Raw genomic sequence first — 21,141 nt, 5'->3', positions numbered from 1 at the left:
AACTGGCTACACAGTTGACATCAGAAAGACAGAGCTTACACCGAGGTACAATTTATTTTACAGTGCATTTGGAAAGTATTCAGACCCCTTGACTTTTTCCACATTTTGTTAAGTTAGTCTTTCTGTAAAATTGCTTATTGTTTTTTTTTCCTTCACAAATCTACACACAACACCCCATAATGACAAAGCAAAAACAGATTTTTAGAAATGTTTGCTAATTTATAAAAAATGAAACTGAAATATGACATTTACATAAGTATTCTGACCCTTTACTCGGTACTTTGTTGAAGCACCTTAAACAGTGCTTACAGCGTTGCGTCTTTTTGGGTATGACGCAGCAAGCATGGAATACCTGTATTTGGGGAGTTTCTCCAATTCTTCTCTGCCAATTCTGTCAGGGTGGATGGAAAGCGTTGCTGCACAGCTATTTTCAGGTCTCTCCAGAGATGTTACATTGGTTTCAAGTCCGAGCTCTGGCTGGGACATTCAAGGACATTCAGAGACTTGTCTCGAAGCCACTCATGCTCTGTCTTGGCTGTGTGCTTAGGGTTGTTGTCCTGTTGGAAGGTGAACCTTTGCCCCGTGGTGAGGTCCTGAGTGCTCTGGAGCAGGTTTTCATCAAGGATCTCTCTGTACTTTGCTCTGTTCATCTTTCACTCGACCCTGACTAGTCTCCTAGTCCCTGCCACTGAAAAACATGCTGCCACCACCATGCTTCACCATAGGGATTGTGCCAAGTTTCCTCCAGACGTGACGCTTGGCATTCAGGCCAAAGGTTTCAGTCTTGGTTTCATTAGTCCAGAGAATCTTGTTTCTCATGGTCAGAGATTATTTAGGTGCCTTTTGGCAAACTCCAAGCGGGCTGTCATGCGCCTTTTACTGAGGAGTGGCCAGAGCTTCAGAGATGGTTGTCCTTTTGGAAGGTTCTCCCATCTACACAGAGGAACACTAGAGCTCTGTCAGAGTGACCATCGGGTTCTTGGTCACCTCCCTGACCAAGGCCCTTCTCCCCCGATTGCTCAGTATGAGAGAATGGCTTAAGATACGAAAACGCTGGACAATCTTTTCCAAAATCGTGAACAATTACGCCGCTGGGCGCTTCTATCCTTAAGACATACCCAGGGTCTACATGCAAGACGTTTGATCTATCCATGGAATGAAAACTTACGGAAGATGGAATGTGCGGGATATCCAGCGAGCAAGAGAGCCTGTCTTGACGATGGTGATTTGGAAACGGATGGATGTCAGGGCTAACCCTATAGTTGGCCCCTTCATCTGTAAGAAAATAATAGTAAAATTGTTTGTACTAATTATAGCATGTTTTAAAAGGTCTGTACTAAAAATGTTGAATTAAATAAAGGGTTTTAAAATTGTATCTCACCTTTAACGCCTGGAATATCACGCTCCCTCTCTCCCTGTGTGTCTCAGAATAAAGGCTTTCAGGAAAGACAGGTGTGTGTGCGTGTGTGTGCGTGCGCATGCAGGCGTGTATGTGTGTGTGTTTAAAAATGAGTGCGTTTTTCAAGGGTGTGTGTCTGCACGGGGTGTTTGAAACCAGGTAGGCACTTTCGTGTCATTAACACATAAGCCTCTCAAATCCAAATGTATTTCCCCCCAGTGGATGTGGTGGCTCAAAAGTCAAACCCCACAGCCACAATATAATCGGTCTAGACACCCCCTAAGGTTTAAAAACAATAATTTCTAATCAACACAGGTACTAATGGTTCATTATGCATACTGGGTTTCACCAAAAACAGCAGGTGTAATATCCCCCGAGGATGTAGGAAGCAAAAGACAATCCAGCCAACCCTGCATATAAAAGGTCTAGACAGCCCCCTAAAATACCGTTACTATCGGTTCATTTTTGCATAGAGGATGTCGCTCGAAAAACACTAAACTTACCCATTTTACCCATTACTTATTTTCCACCATAATTTGCAAATAAATTAGTTAAAAATCCTACAATGTGATTTTCTGGATTTTTTTTCTAATTTTGTCTGTCATAGTTGAAGTGTACCTATGATAAGCATTACAGGCCTATCTCATCTTTTTAAGTAGGAGAACTTGCACAATTGGTGGCTGACTAAATACTTTTTTGCCCCACTGTATCTTTAGTCAAAGTTTATGAAGAGTATTTCTGTTATCTGGCGTAGCTTTCTATAATTCCTCCGGATATTTTGGAGGCAGTTCTGAACATGGCGTCAATGTAAACCGTGATTTGTGGATATAAATATGCATATTATCGAACAAAACATAAATGTATTGTGTAACATGTCATATGAGTGTCATCTGATGAAGATTTTCAAAAGGTTAGTGATTCATTTTATCTCTAATCCTGCTTTTGCGACTATCTTTGGCTGGAAAAAATGGCTGCGTTTTCCCTTTGATTTGGTGGTGGTCTAACATAAATATATGTTGTGTTTTCGCTGTAAAACATTTAAAAAATCGGACATGATGGGTAGATGAACAAGATATTTATCTTTCATTTGAGGTATTGAACCTGTTAATGTGTGAATTTTGAATTTGATTGGACACCTGTTATTCTGTTTCCTGTGTTATGCAGCACAGACTACTCAGTAAATATACCACTTTATGGTTAAAGGAATTCCTGCCTCAGTCTCATCCATTCCTCTGTCACCTGTTCACCTTCACTGTCAGTCATACTACCTGTCCAGCTACCAACACAGATTCCACTAATCTTTCAATTATTTAAAACGTCTATAGGAACCCAGCTGAGACCGTGAATAATTGATATGGGTCATCTAACATTAACGGTTGTAACTATTGAAGATGCAAAAAGGACTTTTACGAAATACATTTGTTTCATTGACAGATGCGTATTATTATAAATAAATAAATAATATAACATTATTATTATTATCATAATCTTTATTATTATTATTATGTTACATGCAAGACATACCCAGAACCAGGCAGTGATGAAAACATTTTAAAGGAGCTCTAATTCAAACATGCAAAGATATATATTTGATACAATTACCCCATTAAAAACTGTTGTTATAATACAGTTTACTTTGGGCACCTCAGTCATCCAAACCTTCGAATACTGCCCCCTATCCCTAACAAGTTAAAGGTTTTGTAAGTTGTAACTGGTCTCATTCAGCAGTCTAGAGATCGGATAAAAAGGGCTTCCATCTAAGGAATGCCCCACTTACTAAAAACAATCTCTTGTCATAGACAACCTTGCCCTTTGGCTACTGATGTATGTTACAAACCCCATGTGTCTTAAAGCTTAAGATATAATGGCTGCTGTAGAAGGATTTGACCCCAGTTTGCAACTACCATTTTTGGCCTTAATCGCAGGCCCATATAATAGCGGTAAAACTTGTTTTGTAAAAAGTATTTTAGAGAATTCTGAACATGTATTATCTCAGAAACCTGAAAATATTGTGTGGTGTTATTCATGTTATCAACCTTTGTATGATGAGCTGTTGAAGAAAATAAAAATCAAGTTTGTTGAAGGAATACCCGCATCCCTGTCTGATGATTAACTTTTACCTCCTTATAAAAACAATCTGCTGGTTTTGGACGATATGTTATTTGCAGGTAGCGAACATCCTGAAATTGCACGAGCTTTTACCCAATATACTCATCATAAAAACCTGTCCGTGCTTTACTTGGTGCAGAATGTGTTTCACCATGTAAATGCAGTAAATGCAATAAGATGTTGTTGAGGTCCAGATAGTTGTCACTGTGGCCTGGTATGAAAAATTCTATAGGACCGTTTCTGTAATGGCAGAGAGTGGGGCTATCTCCACATAACAGGACCTATCTATTGAAAATTGGGTTATGGGGGTAGTGAAAAGTTTGAGCTCTGTCTTTATAGCTTCAGAGGACATGTGGTGTAAAAGAGCCATGTTGCTTGTTCTGTTAGAAAATACTTCAGAGAATTCTTTTTGTTGTTTTTGGTCCAGATCTCCACACTTTACCACGTCTTTCACTTACTGAGTTTCTTTTAACGGTTGACCTCCGCTTTTTAGGGGCTGGCCTGCGCCTTATACCCGGAGGTCTCTTTTTTGGTCTTCAAGACAACAGCATAAGCCCCGAGCCTTCTTGATGCTCGGCATCTGATGACGCCTTTCTGGTCATATCATTGGCTACAACCTCACTTACAATATTTTTAGCTTGATTTTAAATGTGGTTTGGCTATGCTGAGGCCTCTCTTCATAGACGGTAAAACCATCCTAAAGAGTTTACAAAATATGCGTCCTATCCCTGAACCGTACATGGTCGGGGATCCGTGATAGCCGGGTAATCCATTACCCACCTGATCAACATAATATGAGGCATAGCGGTTAGGGTCGAGATGTTGGTTGTGTTCCATAACCATTTTAATTTAGTTGTATTATGTTTATAAAAAAATATGTATATAATACTAATAATATTGTCACGCCCTGGTCTTAGTATTTTGTGTTTTCTTCATTAGTTTGGTCAGGCCAGGGTGTGACATGGGTTATTTATGTGGTGTGTTTTGTCTTGGGGTTTTTGTAGGTTATGGGATTGTGGTATAGTAGAGTTGTCTAGGTAAGTCTATGGTTGCCTAGAGTGGTTCTTAATCAGAGTCAGGTGATTATCGTTGTCTCTGATTGGGATCCATATTTAGGCAGCCATATTCTTTGAGTGTTTCGTGGGTGATTGTTCCTGTCTCTGTGTTTGTTTGCACCAGATAGGGCTGTTTTGTTTTTTCACGTTACGTTTATTGTTTTTGTATTGTTTGTTATTATCTTTATTAAAGATGTATTGACATAACCACGCTGCAGTTTGGTCCTCCTCTCCTTTGACGGAAGAAAACCTTAACAAATATATTAGATATGTAGAGAGGTTTTGGTGGGTCTAAAGTGGAGTTTTAGAATCGTTTTACCATAAGTAAATTCAATGTTTTCGTTTTCGATCCGTTTTAAGCTCAACCAGAATGTTTTCAATATATTTTTGCTTACGGGTACATAGTGTGGCTTGTCATAGTTAACACTGACTACATCACCATCCTTTCCTTCAATATGAACTGTTCTCAGGAGGGGCACATAACTGTCTCCTACCCTTTGATAGGATATGATGTCGGTATACACAAACATGTTGTAAAACCCTGCATGTATATCCACAGGGAATGTGAATAATTTATCTCTCACATACGTCCATTTATTAGAACTCATCCCCAACATGTAGGCTAAATTACCGCTGGTCTTTATACCCCCATCAGCAGCCCCTGAGATTTGTACACGTTTATGAACAGGGTTGTAGTTCAAGAGTAGTATATTGTTCAGGGTTAGGAGTTTGTTCAACTCTGAGACGATAAGTTTCGGGGGTTCAGATATCCTTTTGCAATAAAAATCACGGTCCTTATCCTTGATATTATACCAACTATGGGGGTATGTAATCTCTCAGACCTACTTCCCAGGCCTCTGATAACTCTATACGCTTTGGAAAATTGGTTGTACAATTTGAATTTTGGATTTTCATATATGTGCAGATGCATTACTGGGGAGAGTCCGGTAGAAGCCGTTGTGTTCCATGATGCACTCCTGTGTCCTGTCCTGCTCCGCCATCCTTCTTGCCTCTCTGGTGTGCAATAACGTTAATGAGCCCCTTTCAAATAACGAGAACATTTCATTTTCATTTCAAATTTTTATTATTGCAAACATCAAGTATTACGTATACAGACAATTCAGGATACGTAGCAGGATATTAGTCCCAGTTTTCTCAATGATCCATGCATGTAACACCCTGTATATTTGTTATATGCTTGTGTCACTGAATTTTAAAAAACCCACATCTGTTATATGTATATAAACAACAAATATGATACATGTTACAATTAAACGGTGTTTCAAACAAATAAAGTACAATCTTAGACAAGGTTGTTTCCATCAGTTGTGTCCATTGTAGACTCTCGCCCGAATGTCGTACATGATTCAAAATTTGATCAATTTTTAGCACACGCTCTGCGTTAGCCCAGGTATTGTGGGTTGTGTAGAACGATACATTGTTCACTTTATTTTCAATAATTTGCTGCGTAACGTGTAAGTTCTCTCAAAATAAATGTTGTATTTATTCTCTCTAACATCGTATGCATATAGTTACCCATTGCTTTACATCTAAATAAAAAATATGCATTGTTACTCGGTCTCTTGCGGTTTATTGAGCAAGAAAGTCACCACATCCGCCACCAAAGCTTCCTTGTATTTGTTGTCGTCCACCAGGGTGTGCCGGATTCCTTTGAGGTTCTCGTGGATGTAGATCGCCTCCTTCAGTTCATGTAGGAAAGCCTCGGTTACCCCGTAAACTCTGGGAATAGACGGCACAAGACCCATAGATTCCAGGGCTCTGACCATCGAAGGTATAAACCGGCTGGACCACAGTCTTTTCACCAGCTCCTCAAAATGGTTGAAGAGTAGTACCGTGGGGGGTCGTATAAACACAGATGTCGTCGTTGGCTGTGGTGATTGATCTCACAACCGATGCATTTTTCTCTTATATACTCTCCAGTCACCGCATCTAAAAGTGTGGCTACAGAGGCCTTGATGGTGTCCACAAAAATAGTATTGACCACCCCATCAAACACATCCTCAGGCGGTGTACATGTAGGGAGTGTCGGGGGTCTTGCCTGGGGGGAGTAGAATGGAGGGCTGTGAGGCATAGAGTCCTTACGGTCTGGTACCCTTGACGTATCGGAGTCCTGGTATGGTATATGAATATCCATGGTATATGCTGAAATGAAGAACCGGAGGCTTTATGGGGACTCCTTTTATTGTTGAACCAGTCATTTGGTATCGGGGCGTGGTTAACGCAGCAGACGCGTACTTAGTTTTCTTAGGGGGCTGACTCTTCTGAGGATGACCCTTCTTGAGGTTCCTTTGAATCATAATCCTCAGGATTTGTATATATTATGCACTTCCTTACATGAACAATGCTCTGCCATTGTTGGCTCTGTACAAAAAGAGCATCCACCAACTCTAACATTTTCAATTCCAATAGGTCCCAACTTTTAAAAGGAATAAGCATACGCAACCTAAAATCCCCAGTCAGGCCACCATCACAAATGTTTTGGTTATAGATTTCCTCATTGCTGATAGAGAACTCCACGCACCCACATGGAAGTCCATTCTTTCTTTGTATTTTCACCCTCTGACATATTCTTCTTGAGGAGTCAGGGGCACCTTCGCAATGGGTCTCGTAGCCCGGGAACACGCTATACCCCTTTGTGATAACTCTAAGTTCGGGACACACCACCTTGCGAAAAATCTGCCAGTCTTCAAGCCTGTAGTCTACTTCCAAAGTCTGGTCTGTATATTCTTCTCCTTCGGCTACGGTATAGAGTTTCACTCTACAGGCCGGGTAATCAAACAGATAACCCCATTGCTGTCCATTAGGCATCATCACTTGATCTTTCAGCGCAGTTGCGGGCGGTATTTGGGTTCTATACATATTTAGAAACCGCATCGTATATTGATGCTTTATACTCGGACCTTTCTCTATGTTTCAACCGAGGTCCTGCTTCCGTTGTTACGGTCATCACGGGTGTGTCACTGATCACAAAATCCATGTTTAATTTCTTTAGTGGTTTATCGTGGGCGCTTGGGGTGTTCTGGGGCTTATTTATAATGTGTCTGCCCCCCCAATATCCCTGGACATTCCTGTTTCATAGACAACAGCCCTAAGGTCACTAAAACAGGGTGGGGGCCATACTCTTTGAAATGTTCAAACACATCCCCCAGTTCAACGAGGTCCCTACACATCAATCATCATGACAGCTTCAAAGGAACAGATGAAATATATGCAGAAATTAACACCCATTCTAAAGCGTGAGAACAGGAACAACAGCATCCCCATATATGGGCACTCCCTAGAGCACGTGATAACTTACCACCAGAATGTCCTGACAGGATTCCCATATATGGGCATACACACGTGACCCATGACATAGGGTCATAAATCACACGTTTGACGTGTGCCGTCTACTGTATTCTCTCTTGCACTGTACCTCCAGTCTCTCTTATCTCTCACACAGTATAACGGAATCACACACAGTAGCCTTAGAATCACTGGATGTATGACCTGTTTGGAATGAGCACTCCCTCACCTGCTTGGCTTCTACAGGGTAAATATATATCAGTTTGCCCTGGAGAGAAACAACTGTCCACAGGTGTCAGAGAAGGGACTGTCAGTTACGACATATCAGTGATTTATATCTGCTGCAGAGTACCTTAGTGGAATGGTAAAGTGTTTAAATACTTATGGAAATAAGCTATTTCTGTTATTTTATTTTTAATACATTTGCAAAAAATTTGGCTTTCATTTTGGATTACTCTGCAGTCTGCATTTACATGTTGACAAATATATTTTCACCCTTGCAGTGCACAGCCACGGAACAGCTATATAGTGCTCAATTGCACAAGTCAAACCAAAATTCGTTTAGCACAGTGTTTGTATGCAAAACTGAGTCTTTATTGATCAAATTATTATAACTGGCAGCCTCTCACACTCTTTCAGAAAGACACACACACACACACACACACACACACACACACACACACACACACACACACACACACACACACACACACACACACACACACACACACACACACACACACACACACACACACACACACACACACACACACACACACACACACACACTCACCTGAAGTATCCAATGATGAAGATAGCCACTAGTAGAGAGCTGAAGGACACAGCATAGCCCACAGTGTACATGACATACAGCCGCTCAAAGAAGTTCTGCTGGAAGAGAGGGAGGGATGTATAACCGTAAAACTGCCCATACAGAGGTGTTACTAGATAAGCTGAAACTGTCATGTAGTGGTTCCAGTGGGTTTGAGCATGGTTCTGGCAACACTAGGGTTGTGGGTTTGTTCCTTGCATGGGCCACATATACTGATATATTCTATGTGTCACTGTCAACTATAAGTGACTTTAAATGAAAGCACATGATTTTACATGCAATACAGTGCCTTGCGAAAGTATTCGGCCCCCTTGAACTTTGCGACCTTTTGCCACATTTCAGGCTTCAAACATAAAGATATAAAACTGTATTTTTTTTGTGAAGAATCAACAACAAGTGGGACACAATCATGAAGTGGAACGACATTAATTGGATATTTCAAACTTTTTTAACAAATCAAAAACTGAAAAATTGGGCGTGCAAAATTATTCAGCCCCCTTAAGTTAATACTTTGTAGCGCCACCTTTTGCTGCGATTACAGCTGTAAGTTGCTTGGGGTATGTCTCTATCAGTTTTGCACATCGAGAGACTGACATTTTTTCCCATTCCTCCTTGCAAAACAGCTCGAGCTCAGTGAGGTTGGATGGAGAGCATTTGAACAGCAGTTTTCAGTTCTTTCCACAGATTCTCGATTGGATTCAGGTCTGGACTTTGACTTGGCCATTCTAACACCTGGATATGTTTATTTTTGAACCATTCCATTGTAGATTTTGCTTTATGTTTTGGATCATTGTCTTGTTGGAAGACAAATCTCCGTCCCAGTCTCAGGTCTTTTGCAGACTCCATCAGGTTTTCTTCCAGAATGGTCCTGTATTTGGCTCCATCCATATTCCCATCAATTTTAACCATCTTCCCTGTCCCTGCTGATGAAAAGCAGGCCCAAACCATGATGCTGCCACAACCATGTTTGACAGTGGGGATGGTGTGTTCAGGGTGATGAGCTGTGTTGCTTTTACGCCAAACATAACGTTTTGCATTGTTGCCAAAAAGTTCAATTTTGGTTTCATCTGACCAGAGCACCTTCTTCCACATGTTTGGTGTGTCTCCCAGGTGGCTTGTGGCAAACTTTAAACAACACTTTTTATGGATATCTTTAAGAAATGGCTTTCTTCTTGCCACTCTTCCATAAAGGCCAGATTTGTGCAATATACGACTGATTGTTGTCCTATGGACAGAGTCTCCCACCTCAGCTGTAGATCTCTGCAGTTTATCCAGAGTGATCATGGGCCTCTTGGCTGCATCTCTGATCAGTCTTCTCCTTGTATGAGCTGAAAGTTTAGAGGGACGGCCAGGTCTTGGTAGATTTGCAGTGGTCTGATACTCCTTCCATTTCAATATTATCGCTTGCACAGTGCTCCTTGGGATGTTTAAAGCTTAGGAATCTTTTTGTATCCAAATCCGGCTTTAAACTTCTTCACAACAGTATCTCGGACCTGCCTGGTGTGTTCCTTGTTCTTCATGATGCTCTCTGCGCTTTTAACGGACCTCTGAGACTATCACAGTGCAGGTGCATTTATACAGAGACTTGATTACACACAGGTGGATTGTATTTATCATCATTAGTCATTTAGGTCAACATTGGATCATTCAGAGATCCTCACTGAACTTCTGGAGAGAGTTTGCTGCACTGAAAGTAAAGGGGCTGAATAATTTTGCACGCCCAATTTTTCAGTTTTTGATTTGTTAAAAAAGTTTGAAATATCCAATAAATGTCGTTCCACTTCATGATTGTGCCCCACTTGTTGTTGATTCTTCACAAAAAAATACAGTTTTATATCTTTATGTTTGAAGCCTGAAATGTGGCAAAAGGTCGCAAAGTTCAAGGGGGCCGAATACTTTCACAAGGCACTGTATATGGTGACATGGAGGGTTTATGTTTGGGTTTAAGATTAATCTACAGTAGCTAAAGAACAGTACCCACTTTCCCTCTCTCGTTGCTTGGCTTCATAAACCCAGGGCCCAGACACTCTGAGTAGTTAGGCCACGTCCTGTTCAGGCTCTCCACAAACACCCACGACCCATTGATGTCACACTTCCTGTAGGTGTGACCTGGAACATATCAACAACACACTGTAGCGCTTCACTTGGTTCCACATGTTACATGTGAGATAATACATATGGTAATTCAAGCATTAAAATTCACAAAAAATGTACAATATTATAAATAATTCACTGGTAAAGAGATATTGGGTTCTAATCCTATTTATATGTGCAACCCATTCTTCCATGCATGCAGAGTAGAGTTGGGTGTTACCTTTGTGGTTGAAGTCGTAGACATAGCTGGGGCAGGGGACCTTGGTGACAGCTCCTGGGTAACCCTGAGGCCAGCAAACCAGGCCGTCCCAACCAGGGGGGCAAAGGTCATCTGGAGGAGAGGTTGAATGCTTCAAATTCAGAGTTTACTCTTTTCAACTACAGTATGTGACCGGTTTACAACCTCAGAAATATGAACACGTTGGGAATGGATGTTGTTCGGAATACTGATACTTTACTGTATTGATATATCAGCACACTTCCCCATGCAACACAAGGAGTGCACACTTTGGCTGATTTTATGCCTCGATCATAACGGTTAAATTGTTTATCTGTAAAACTTAAATTAATAGCCTGGGTGTTTATTTGCTTCAATCACTGAACATAAGTGTTTTAATGTCATGTAATATTTAAAATTGTATATAACTGCCTTAATGTTGCTGGACCCCAAGAAGAGTAACTGCCGCCTTGTGGATGCTTAATAAATAGAAATACATAACTGCCGCTTATTGGAGACAGGCTTGTATTTCAGGTAGGTGTCTATTCCCTTAATGCACCCACCTTGCAGTCTCGCCTTCTTCTGATCCACCACAGACAAATGTTGAAGTCTGACTTTTTTACATCTCTCACTCGTTTTGGATCAATTCCTAAATGTCTGGCTGTTGCCTCGCCCAAATTTTGCTCTGCAAATGTGATCACTGCGAGCTTGAATTTGATGTTTTGTTTTCTTTTTGGTGGCACCATGGCTAGCAACAATGACAGCTTTAAAATATATATATAATTGAATGCATAATTCATTGACCGTGGGAGTATAATTAATTGACCGTGGGAATATCAAAGTGCATCTAACCACTAGGCAGGTAACCTAGTGGGAAGAGTGTTGTGCCAGTAACCAGAAGGTTGCTGCATCAAATCCCTGAGCTGACAAGATAAAAATCAGTTGTTCTGCCTCTGAGCAAGGCTGTTAACCCACTGTTTGTTGGGTACTGTGGATGTTGATTAAGACAGCCCCCCACACCTGTCTGATTCAGAAGGTTTGGGTTAAATGCAGAAGACACATTTCAGTTGAATACATTCAGTTAGACAACTGACTAGGTACTTCCCTTTCCCTACATATGAAAATTAAAAAGGTGTATGGATGAATTACTATTAGTCAGACAAAACCTGCCAGGTTTAGCAATAAATAGTGGTTGAATTTATCCTTAAACTTACTACTTTGATGTGTCATTTTTATAAAAAGTTTGTAAAACAGAACAAGTTGAACAAGTTGTTATTTCCAATGATGGCCTACCCCAGCCAAACCCTAACCTAGACAACGCTGGGCCAATTGTGCACCGCCCTATGGGACTCCCAATCACGGCTGGTTGTGACACAACCTGGAATCAAATCAGGGTCTGCAGTGATGCCTCTAGGACTGAGATGCAGTGCCTTAGACCGCTGTGTCACTTGGGAGCCACCAATCTTGCAGGCCAGAGCTCCATCTTGGGTTTTTTTCTACCGAGACTGTTCATGTATCTCGATGGCCTTCTCTGGTTACAGACAGTATATACAGTACAGTGCCTTCAGAAAGTATTCACACCCCTTGACTTTTTTCAAATGTTGTTGTGTTACAGCCTGAATATAAAAAACATAAAATGTTGTTGTAACTGGCCTTTACACAATACCAGATAATATCAAATTGGAATTATGTTTTTTTTAACATTTTTACAAATTAATACAAAATAAAAAGCAAAAATGTCTTGAGTCAATAAGTATTCAACCCCTTTGTTATGGCAAGCTTAAATACGTTTAGGAGTAAAAATGTGCTTAACAAGTCACATAAATGGCATGGACTCACTCTGTGTTCAAAAATAGTGTTTAACATGATGTTTGATACCTCATCTCTGTACCCCACACATAAAATTATCTGTGAGGTCCCTCAGTCAAGTAGTGAATTTCAAACACAGATTCAACCACAAAGACGAGGGAGGTATTCCAACGCCTCGCAAAGAAGATCTATTGGTAGATTTAAAAAATGTAATATCCCTTTGAGCATGTGAAGTTATTAATTACACTTTGAATAGTGTTTGAATTCACCCAGTCACTACAAAGATAGAGGCGTCCTTCCTAACTCGGTTGCTGGAGAGGAAGGAAACCGCTCAGGGATTTCACCATGAGGCCTATGGTGACTTTAGAACAGTTACAGAGTTTAATGGCTGTGATTGGAGAAAACTGAGGATGAATAAACAACATTGTAGTTATTCCACAATACCAACCTAAATGACAGAGTGAAAAAAGGAAGCCTTTTCAGAATAAAAGTATTCCTAAACATGTATCCTGTTTGCAAGAAATGTGGCAAGCAGGACAATAAACTAAAACACAAAGCCAAATCTACCCTGGAGTTGCTTACCAAGAAGACAATGAATGTTCATGAGTGGCTGAGTTACAGTTTTGATTAAAATGTACTTTAAAACCTATGGCAAGACCTGAAAACAGTTGCCAATTATGACCAATTTGACATAGCTTGAAGAATTTTGAAGAATAATGAGCAAATGTTGCACAATCCAGGTGTGGAAAGCTTTTAGAGACTTACCCAGAAAGACTCACAGTTGTAATCGCTGTGCTTCAGCGAAGCTGATTACTTTGGTTCTGCAAAGTATTGACTCAGGGGTGTGAACACTTACACCATCTTAATCTTTTCTTTTTATTGACCAGTCTGAGATATGGCTTTTTCTTTGCAACTCTGCTTAGAAGGCCAGCATTCCGGAGTTGCATTGGCACTCTAATGTACTTGTCCTCTTGCTCAGGTGTGCACCGGACCCTCCCACTACTCTTTCTATTCTGGTTAGAGCCGGTTTGCGCTGTTCTGTGAAGGGAGTAGTACACAGTGTTGTACGAGAACTGCAGGTTCTTGGCAATTTCTCGCATGGAATAGCCTTCATTTCTCAGAATAAGAATAGACACGAGTTTCAGAAGAAAGTTCGTAGTTTCTGGCCATTTTGAGTCTGTAATCGAACCCACAAATGCTGATGATCCAGATACTCAACTAGTCTAAAGAAGTCTTGTTTTATTGCTTCTTTAATCAGCCTAACAGTTTTCAACTGTGCTAACATAATTGCAAAATTGTTTTCGAATGATCAATTAGCCTTTAAAAATGATAAACTTGGATTAGCTAACACAACGTGCCATTGGAACACAGGAGTAATGGTTGCTGATAATGGGCCTCTGTACACCTATGTAGATATTCCATAAAGAATCTGCCGTTTCCAGCTACAATAGTCATTTACAACATTAACAATGTCTACACTGTATTTCTGATCAATTTGATGTTATTTTAATGGACAAAAAATGTGTGTTTCTTTCAAAAACAAGTGACCCCAAACTTTTGAACGGTAGTGTATGTAATTTAGGTATTGTTGTATTTAATTTTCCATAAACATTTCTAAAAACACGTTTTCACTTTGACATTATGGGGTATTTTGTGTGTAGACGGGTGAGAAAAAAAATATTTAACTCATTTTGAATTTAAGCTGTAATACAACAAAATGTGACTTGTTTCTGGGAGCTAGGCGTACATGTTGCACGTTATTACTTCATAAGAGAGACATTTGAATTTTTTTGGGCAGAAATGCATTCTGGAACATGTGAACTTTCATGTGCCTTAATAACAAATGTGTATGCCATCTGTAAATACGAATACAATTGCTAAATTACAAGCCTAGTTGGTTTAGCCACGGAAAAAGGCAGGAAACTTCTCGCTAGCCATGAATGGCTGAGATATTGGATGGGCTGGACATGCCTAGAGATGAGTTTGGGTTGGTCTGCCATGTAGCACACTTCTGTCTATTACATGAGCTGCACCGTATGTGTAGGTTATCCTTTTTCACACAGCTTTATTTAAAGATATCAAGATAAACTGCAAAAGTGGAAAAAAAATCAGTGGAATGCCCGAGGAAGCATGAGTATGATAGCTTAGTAGATGGAGACAATTCTGGCATTTGACTGCAAATATGCGGAGAGAGTCAAAAAGAGAACGCTGTTGTATAAAACACTTGTCTCCGGATTACATCTTCAAACTAAGGGCAACCATGGCATCCGTGTATACAGGTAAGAGAGTCTAGCTAGGTACATTTTCAGTTATTATACATTTGTAATTTAGTCAGAAAGTTGTTTTTTTTGCAAGTTAAAGCATACTGTTAGCTAGCTAGCTAACGTTAGCTGGCTGGCTCGCTAGCTAACGTTACGTTAATGATCTGTGTAGTAATATTATTCGTATCTCAGAGCCATTGACATTGCTAGTTATAGCCTAATGTTAGCTAGCTAGCTAACGTTGAACCTAGTTGGTTAGCTACCTGCAGATTCATGCAGGGTAGTAACTTTATGAGTTGGGATTATGGTTCATTGTTTAACTAGCTAGCTACATGTCTAAACAAAAGACTCCACTATGCAAGTATCCATTTCACTACCATTTACACCTTCTGTATCCTGTGCATGTGACAAATAATCTTTGATTTGATTTGATATAGTGTGTAGAGACGGTAATGAGACGGTAATGTCAAGAACAACATGACCTGCCCCAAAGTCAAATTAGGATATAACGTTTGGCCAACGAGACAGTGTCCATACTGCATACTGATTTACTATGTCCTTGACTTGCATTGTAATTCTGGAAGTCAGTCAGGAGGCAGACGTCTTATTTTACCACATGCACGTTGGTTTCAGGGAAAACGTATTTACTTAGAGTATGTCTGCTTAACTATGACTCACAGAAGCAATACAGCACCACAGAGATATGTCAAGTTAAGGCAGGTTTAAGGTTACAGTCCACAGTATATGTTGTTATTACCTGCAGGGTCGCGGGTGGAGAGGTTCTGGTGGCATTGGAGTTTAATGTCATACAGAATGTACATCTGCTCCTCTGCTGTCAGACTCTCATCAGATCCACCCTGCAGACGACAAGCAGTGGCTAGTGTCAGTCTCACATTCTTCTGAGATAAATAGAGGTTTACAAGTTACAAGTTTCTGACAAAAAAAATACTAAGTTAACACCTCTTCTGAGTGGTTGTCTAATGTTCTCAAATACCTATGTTCTGATTACGGCCTTACAGTATTTCACACAGCGAAATAAAGGTTGGTCACAAGTAATGAAAGAGATTGGAAATGCAAAGAGATCGGAAATGGTTAACATGAAGAAAACATTTATAACAATGCACCCACATAACAACCAGACCTGGGTTTAAATACAATTTCAAATACATGAATTTTTTTCATGTATATTCAAAGTAAGTACTCAGATATATTTTATTTGAAAAGGCAAGTGGTTGAATATTTTAATGTATTTGAAAATACTCATACATTGACTCAAATACACTCCCATGCATTTAATGTATTTGAAAATAGTATTTGAAATAAACATTTGAAAATACTCTTCAATACAATTTTGTAAGATATATATATATATAGATATAATATATATCTATATATATTATATATTTTTTTGTACAAATAACGAGTCAAATACTCAAATAAAAGTACTTGTTTTGGGCTGTGTTTTTGAAAATACTAGTATTTTAAATACCAGATACTCAAATACACATGTATTTGAACCCAATAACAATTAAAGTAATGCTTCCCTTTCAAATCCCACACAAAATATTGAACCGTGTTCAAACAATACAGGATGCACAATCAATACCATCTTGTGAAGGATATTTACTTCAAATGTTTTGGAACTTGTTCTGTTGTTATATTTGTGCCTTATGGAATAACAGACATATTCTAAGTATGTGTATGCTTTCCTCAATTATTTTTCATTAGAATTTAACCTTTATTTAACTAGGCAAGTCAGTTAAGAACAAATTCTTATTTACAATGACGGCCTACACCGGCCATACCTGGACGACGCTGAGCCTATTGTGCGCCGCCCTATGGGACTCCCAATCACAGCCTGTTGTGATACAGCCTGGATTCAAACCAGGGTGTCCGCAGTGATGCTTCTAGCACTGAGATGCAGTGCCTTAGACCGCTGCGCCACCTGGGAGCCCAAAGTAGCCTAAAGTACTTTGAATGACTCTATGCCCTTTTGAGTTCAGTTACTGTACGGTGTCTTCAAATGCCATATCACTTTTGAGTTAAGAAAACGATTTGTGGATGTGGATGACTCATTGAATGGCATGAACCAGAGTCAAGATAAATTATTCATTTATTTTCATTTTGATAATAGATTTTTCTCAGAAAGTAAAGTTTGGTTGTTGCCATGACATACAGACAAGGAAGGAGTTGAAAGAGTTTGCCTTTTTGTTTGTGGTTGTATATCCTTTTAAAATAACATTATGAATGTGTTTTATATTACCATGGAAATCACTATTTAGATGGTGTATGTCCTCATACAGAACACATTTTTCAATGGCACACAGTCCACATGCATATCTTCAAATTTGATTTGAATTGCAAGTACATTCCTGGAAAAATAACTGACATTGTCCATCAAGGCCTGGAGCTGAATGGCCCTTCACATCTCACTGGCAGTCTGCATTACATGTACACCTACAGTAAATGATTGAATGGTGTTGACCAGGGGTCAACCTCATAGATGCTAACAACTTCAACAGTTACAGACACAGACACATTAGGAGCATCTAATGGAAATGGAAATGATAGGAAGGCGAATGTGTGCTATCTGTGATGAACATCTCTTGCCCAAGGGGCATGTGGAGCACTGGGGAGCATTGGGACCATAAACCTTCATTGATGAGCAGATGGAATGGATAGATATTAGAATTACAGGCTGTGACGATATGTGGCATGTCCCACTGTCCATCACAATTGCCACTTGGCCCCTGCACCCCTCTCAAGCTGATGTTACAGTCTCCTGCACTCTACACTACTGTTTTAGCCTTAAGCATTAACTTGGGGAGAGAATTCAAGTCTTCAGGTTTCAGGCAAGGTTACTCATCATAGCCTGGACCCAAGGTCACTCATCATGCGAGAGTGGTTCATTGAACCCTCGCCATTCCACTAAGGTACTCTGCAGCAGATATAAATTACTAATATGTCATAACTGACAGTCCCCTTCTCTGACACCTGTGGACAGTTGTTTCTCTCCAGGGCAAACTGATATCGCTTTAGCAGCCAAGCAGGTGAGGGAGTGCTCATTCCAAACAGGTCATACATTCAGTGATCCCAAGGCTACTGTGTGGGATTCCGTTATACTGTGAGAGAGATAGGAGAGAGCAGAGGTACAGTGCATTCGGAAAGTATTCAGACCCCTTGATTTTTCCACATTTTGTTATGTTACAGCCTTCTTGTAAAATGTATTGAATTATTTGTTTCCTTATCAATCTATACACAATACCCCATAATGACAAAGCGAAAACAGGTTTTTAAAAATGTTTGCAAATGTATTAAAAATTAAAAACATAAATATTTTATTTACACAAGTATTCAGGCCCTTGCTATGAGACTCGAAATTGAGCTCAGGTGCATCCTGTTTTCATTGATCATCCTTGACATGTTTCTACAACTTTATTGGAGTCCATCTGTGGTAAATGCAATTGATTGGACAATATTTGAAAATGCACACACCTGTCTATATAAGGTCCCACAGTTGTCAGTGCATATTAGAGCAAAAACCAATCCATGAGGTCGAAGGAATTGCCAGTAGAGCTCCGAGACAGGATTGTGTCGAGGCACAGATCTGGGGAAGGGTACCAAAACATTTCTGCAACATTGAAGGTCCCCAAGAACACAGTGGCCTCCATCATTCTTAAATGGAAGAAGTTTGGAACCACCAAGACACTTCCTAGAGCTGGCTGTCTGGCCAAACTGAGCAATCGGGTGAGAACGGCCTTGGTCAGGGAGGTGCCCAAGAACCCGATGGTCACTTTGACAGAGTTCCAGAGTTCCGCTGTGGAGATGGGAGAACCTTCCAGAAGAACCACCATCTCCGCAGCACTCCACCAATTAGACCTTTATGATTGAGTGGCCAGATGGAAGCCACTCCTCAGTAAAAGTCACGACAGCCCGCTTGGAGTTTGCCAAAAGGCACCTAAAGGACTCTCAGACCACGTGAAACAAGATTCTCTGGTGTGATGAAGCATGGTGGTGGCAGCATGATGCTGTGGGGATGTTTTTTAGTGGCAGGGACTTGGAGACTAGTCAGGGTAAAGGGAAAGATGAACAGAGCAATGTACAGAGAGATCCTTGATGAAAACCTGCTCCAGAGCACTCAGGAATTCAGACTGGTGCGAAGGTTCACCTTCCAACAGGACAACAACCCTAAGCACACAGCTAAGACAACACAGGAGTTGCTTCGGGACAAGTCTCTGAATGTCCTTGAGTAGCCCAGCCAGAGCCCAGACTTGAACCTGATCGAACATCTCTGGAGAGACCTGAAAATAGCTGTGCAGCAACGCTCCCTATTCAACCTGACGGAGCTTGAGAGGATCTGCAGAGAAGAATGGGACTAACACCCCAAATACAGGTGTGCCAAACTTGTAGCGTCATATCCAAGAGGATTTGAGGCTATAATCGCCCCCAAAGATGCTTCAACAAAGTACTGAGTAAAGGGTCTGAATAGTTATTTTAAATGCGATATTTAAGTTTTTTTTTTTTCATATGTATTTGCAAAAATGTCTAAAACTGTTTTTGCTTTGTCATAATGTGGTATTGTCTGTAGATTGATGAGAAAAATAACAATTTAATCAATTTTAGAATATTTGAATTTTCAATATATATACTTCTTCAGCACCAGTACCTCTTATAGAATACTCAGAGGGGAGTTCATACGTAATAAATATTGTGTAGGAGGATGGTTAACAATGATTATCATTCTGTTACGTGAGATGCATAGAGGCAGAATGAGAGACTCTGCAGTCACCAAGGTGGGGGAGAGGTGGTACTGGTTGATCAGATGTGAGAGGTGGTACTGGTTGATCAGACATTACAATTATTACGGTTTAATATGTGCAAAGATGAGTACATATCCTACACTCATCTATGGCCTATTTTGTATCTTTTCTATTTCCAGATGTGTGCCTGCAAAGTTGATCTCTCATGTGTCTTAAACGTATTTGAGATCATGAGGAGGAGTTGTACTCCATTCTCTACAGTGCATGGCTGATAAGTTTGAAGCACAACTAAACCACACTACTGACTAACAGTGAGCACAGATAATTATATACACCACAATCCCTTAATTAGATGCATCATACACACTCTAAGCAAAAATACGGGGTATCTATCCTGTATTTTATTTGAGTAAACATCACAAATGTTGTAATTACATGTAGAAAAACACAAGGAAACAACATCCTTCACAGCACTGTACAATAGTGAGTCACACACTGCATTCAGTGAGGTGGGGAATATCAACACTGTCTCCATAATGCCTACATTATAACAGGGGTCTCTAAATTGAACAAGATCAGTGAGCCTGCTGCCCGCTGATGACGAATTTCAGATTTCTCATTGTATGAATGAGATGACAAATGGAGTGCATTTTCACAACTGAATGACAACCCACTGGGCACAGACTGGTTGAATCAACGTTGTTTCTACGATAATTTCAATGAAATTACGTGGAATATACATTGAATTAACGCCTGTGCCCAGTGGGAACGAGTCTTAAATATTTGATTCATTGTGAAAATATAAATATGATTTTCCACAGTTGATAAAAATTGTTTGCCGACTCAATGTTCAACTTTGACAATTTATACTATTCTAAACATAATGCACTAATTTTAAAAAATCGGAAATTTCCTGTCCTATTCTGAACACAGCTGAACAATTAGGACTACGTTTTGTTTCTTACCTGTGCGTTAACACATGTCCAGCACAGGGCGAATGAGACCAAGATCCATAAGATCCACTTCACCATACTTCCAAACAAGGCAAATGTCATAACTGTTTGTAGAAAAAGCGTCACCTATCTATTTGAAACTCTAAATGTAGTTAGGTTAAACGTAATTTCAAATAATAATTATTTGCTATTCCGACTCCAATAGTCGTTGTCTGGTTCACCTTTCCATATAGGGCACATGACAAATGTCTGACTTTTTTTCGATTATGACTGAAAAATCTTCAAAACACGTTTTTACGATAATAAAAATAAGGTAAAATGTTCATACAATGTCAATAACAAGCGC

The 21,141-nt window shown here is 40.0% G+C and overlaps 1 protein-coding gene across 1 annotated transcript in view; it reads right to left on the bottom strand.

Moving 5' to 3' along the window:
• Window positions 1-20,897, bottom strand: part of LOC139406057 (parathyroid hormone 2 receptor-like) — a 107,354-nt gene extending 86,457 nt beyond the window's left edge. Inside the window, exons 1-5 of the mRNA XM_071148520.1 lie at window positions 20,808-20,897; window positions 15,840-15,939; window positions 11,016-11,126; window positions 10,683-10,810; window positions 8,663-8,760 (exon numbers count right to left, since the gene is read on the bottom strand). Of these exons, the coding sequence (XP_071004621.1) occupies window positions 8,663-8,760; window positions 10,683-10,810; window positions 11,016-11,126; window positions 15,840-15,939; window positions 20,808-20,897 (527 nt within the window). The remainder of the gene's footprint in view (window positions 1-8,662; window positions 8,761-10,682; window positions 10,811-11,015; window positions 11,127-15,839; window positions 15,940-20,807) is intronic.
• Window positions 20,898-21,141: the final 244 nt, after the last annotated feature.

The sequence above is a fragment of the Oncorhynchus clarkii genome, chromosome 3, assembly GCF_045791955.1.
Source record: "Oncorhynchus clarkii lewisi isolate Uvic-CL-2024 chromosome 3, UVic_Ocla_1.0, whole genome shotgun sequence".
Taxonomy (NCBI): Eukaryota; Metazoa; Chordata; class Actinopteri; order Salmoniformes; family Salmonidae; genus Oncorhynchus; species Oncorhynchus clarkii.
The sequence above is the reverse complement of the archived record's forward strand: the minus strand, read 5'-3'. Positions and strand labels throughout refer to the sequence as shown.